General features: G+C 46.6%; 1 protein-coding gene across 1 annotated transcript; it reads right to left on the bottom strand.

Annotated features, from left to right (window-relative positions):
- Nucleotides 1-1,248: 1,248 nt before the first annotated feature.
- LOC111869720 (la-related protein 6) lies at nucleotides 1,249-3,062 on the bottom strand. The gene has a single exon (XM_023861445.2). The coding sequence runs from the start codon at nucleotides 2,877-2,879 to the stop codon at nucleotides 1,473-1,475; it is 1,407 nt and encodes a 468-aa protein (XP_023717213.1). The 5' UTR covers nucleotides 2,880-3,062; the 3' UTR covers nucleotides 1,249-1,472.
- Nucleotides 3,063-3,426: the final 364 nt, after the last annotated feature.

The raw sequence follows: 3,426 nt of genomic DNA, 5'->3' as shown, positions 1-3,426 counted from the left end.
CTTTCTACTAGACTACACGGCGTCACATCCCATAATACAGTAATCTTCATACTTACCATCGTGAAAATCTGAAATCTCTAGAAATTATCTATTTTTATGGAAGCCGGGCGTTTATTTCTGTGTTAAAAAGCCCGCTGTCATAGTAAATGTTCTAGGTTTTGTTATGCATTTTGTAGTACCTCGTGTGTTAGGGATATTCTCGGTTTATTTGGTACAGATAACTATTCAGTAGAGTTGTGCTTGGGAAGCTAATAGTCACTCATCTGGTCAAGAAATTCCTCTCCTTTTGCAGAGCTCCAATGTACATTATCGTATTCAGAAGAGTCGGTCACTGGTCCCCGCCCTAAGTCAGATGAATACAGTAAGATTCTCAAGCACTATTTATTTAATATACCTGCTCCTCAATCTGTGCCAAAGTCTTCTTTGTCTCTTCCTTTTAGGGTTTCAGAATAAAACTTTGTATGCATCTCTCGTCTCTGATGTGCTTGCTACATACCTCGTCACGCCCACCTCATCCTCCATCATTTAACCACTTAACCAAAACCTGAGGAAAGAGTACACATTATGACGCTCCTCACTATGCAATTTTCTCCAGCCTCCTGTCAATCCTGTTTGGTAGCCATTTTATAATCCTAATTTGATGTCTTTAGTACTATTTAGGTCTGTCTGGCTCTGTATTACTGCGTGTTCTATGGTATTTTGTACGTCATAAAATCTACGGGATAAAATCTTTAGTTTATATCGAGGCTACTTTTTTATTATTTTTTCATTGAGTGAGACTGAGTCCACTTGGTACTGCGGTCACTGTCTGGCCTATTGTACCAGTCACAGATGATAGATGATGATGATGATTGTGGAGCAATCAGTGGAATTAAAATTGGTAAGGGAAAATGAAGTACTCGGAGAAAACCTGCCACAGTGCCACTTTAACCACCACAAATCCCACTTGACCTGACCCGGGCCGTCGCGGTGGAAAGCCGGCGACTAACCGCCTGAGCTATGGCACGGCCTATACGGAGGTTACTTTAAGAACATCCTGTACTAAGAATCGGGTCAGTATTCTACTACTTTCCCTTTGTGATTCTGGTTGACCTAGCGATGTGAAAGGCATTCATTGCAAGTTTCAGTTCGTCAACCTCGTGCAACACATTAGAACATTCGCTGGCAATCTTGTTATTAAAATTAACTGGTACTTTTCAGGGTAATAGGCCTATCACATGAATAATGAGAATTAATTTCTCTTTTTCGTCGTCGATATATTTATTTACGTGTAACAAAAGTAACATAAACTGACAGCTAACGTTAGTTTACATTGTCTTTGGTAGAATGTCTACATGTTGACGGCTCACACTTTTCCATTAACCATTCAAAGCAAGACTGCCAATAAATAGAAACATGTATCTGCCGTATAAAATGTTCAACTTTACGAGCAGTGGACATGCACATTGAAAACAGACGAACGAATCTCGGGCTCAGCCCACAGCCAGAATGGCCGCGATTTGCTCCCGGTAGCCGCAATGGAAACCGCGAGTCCCATCCGGCCCGCGTGGCAGCCGAACAACATTGTCTGGTAGATGTGAAGCACCACTATTACTTCGGGGACGAGTGTCCGAGATGCCACTGTTGCAGCGGGAGCGGTGACTGTCCGACATGCCACTGTTGTAGCGAGAACGGACATAGGGACTGCAGCTGCCGGCGTCAGACACCACGCTGTTGCACCGCGACCTACCGTACAGGCTAGAGCTGCTGCTCTCCGAGCCGGAGTCCCTGCTGTAGGCAAGGCGGCGCTGCATCCAACTGGAGCTTGTGGTGCTGGGGGCGGAAGGCCCACTGGACGAAGAGGAGGAGGAGGAGCAGCAGCGGCGCAATCTGTACCTTTGGCGAGTTTCCTGCTCTGCCTCGGACCCACTGGGGCAGGACGAAGAGCACTCCGACTCGAAAAACCTGGCGAGCGCCGTCTTCTTGTTGGGCAGAGACTTCTTCTTCGTGCGTTCGGGGACGTTGAGCTCCACTACTTTGATGCCCAGACTATGCCCCTTCCAGTCCCTGTCTGGTGATTGTACCGCCCTTTCAGCAGATTCCTTATGCACAAACTCCACTAGGGCGCACACGACACCGTCCAGCTCGGGACGTTTAGCTACAAAGTTGCGGACATCTGCAGGTACAGGATTTCCGGGCCGCAAGATACGAACCAGGGCAATCTCGCCGTAGCAGGAGAACAGCTCTGCCACGCTCTCGATTGTGGGCTTGTCATGTGGAAGGTGCATGGCTACTACAGTTCGAGAAGGCGTCGTTTCGTCGTACTGTGGTAACGGTGCTAATCGCCGTAATTTGGTGCCCGTTTCGTTAATCTGAAGTTTTGTTGATCGGGCGAGAGCATACGCGACAACACGCCAATCTTTAGCAAGATGTTTTACCCTCTTAAAACTTGAGATAAGCTTCAGGGACACGAACCCTTCTTTGTTGCGTTTTACGTGCTTCAGCAGGAACGCGTCCTTTGTAATGTTCACGTCCGAAAAATAAAATTCCACCTGTGTCACGATCCGGTTGGCCAGTTCATCATCTGGTTCTATAAAGGATGGTTCCTGGGGTTTGTCGGTCACCTCACAGCCTGAATCTTTACCCGTCGTAGAGCCTGTATCTGAGCCACAGTCCGACTGGTCCGCCAGATGAGCCCCCTCGTCGTCCCCAGAACTGGGTGCCACTGCAGTGGGCTCACCATTCCCATCGTAAGTTAACGAAATGTCGCTGTCAATTGAGGATATACTGTCGCGGGTTTGAGAATGCTTCATTGGCGGTGGCGAGAATAGTGTATCACCAACCTTGTCTGTTTCTACGTCGGCGAATTCAATACATTCTTCTTTCTTCGGTGGCGACATGGTCACGTTTTTAGCAAACAGTTCGAACTTGCGGAATGTACGACAAGCCCTGCTTTGACTGCGCAGTAGCAACTAGCAGAGCCGACTGACTAGAAGAGCACTGAGTAAATAAGACGCAAGCAGTTGGCTAACTAGCTCGGTAAAGTAGACCACTGGACCCCCACCACATTGAACCACTGGCGTTAGCAACCGAACTGATCAAACCAGCCATCCGCTGCTCAGCTTATAAACCACGTCACTACGTCACGGCCACTGTCACTTCAGTCACACATGCGCATGTAGCGATAATCAATAATCGATAACACGTTAAATTCCGATTTTATGTAACCAACATGCCTCATAGAGGTGGGATTTACTCCTTAATCAAATTACTTGTCCATATTTTCTGTAAATTTATCTGGGGAAAACAAACGTAGTTCTATACATCCCCTCCCCAATACGTCTTCATGGCGTCGTGCTTAATTAGTTAGGCACAGGGACAATTTTATTTTTACCTTACTACATCCTTTCTTCACGATATTGAAGGCATATTAAAATTAAATGCTAG

Source organism: Cryptotermes secundus, unplaced genomic scaffold (genome assembly GCF_002891405.2).
Source record: "Cryptotermes secundus unplaced genomic scaffold, Csec_1.0 scaffold2210, whole genome shotgun sequence".
Lineage (NCBI taxonomy): Eukaryota > Metazoa > Arthropoda > Insecta > Blattodea > Kalotermitidae > Cryptotermes > Cryptotermes secundus.
This window is presented reverse-complemented; position numbering and strand designations above follow the sequence as displayed.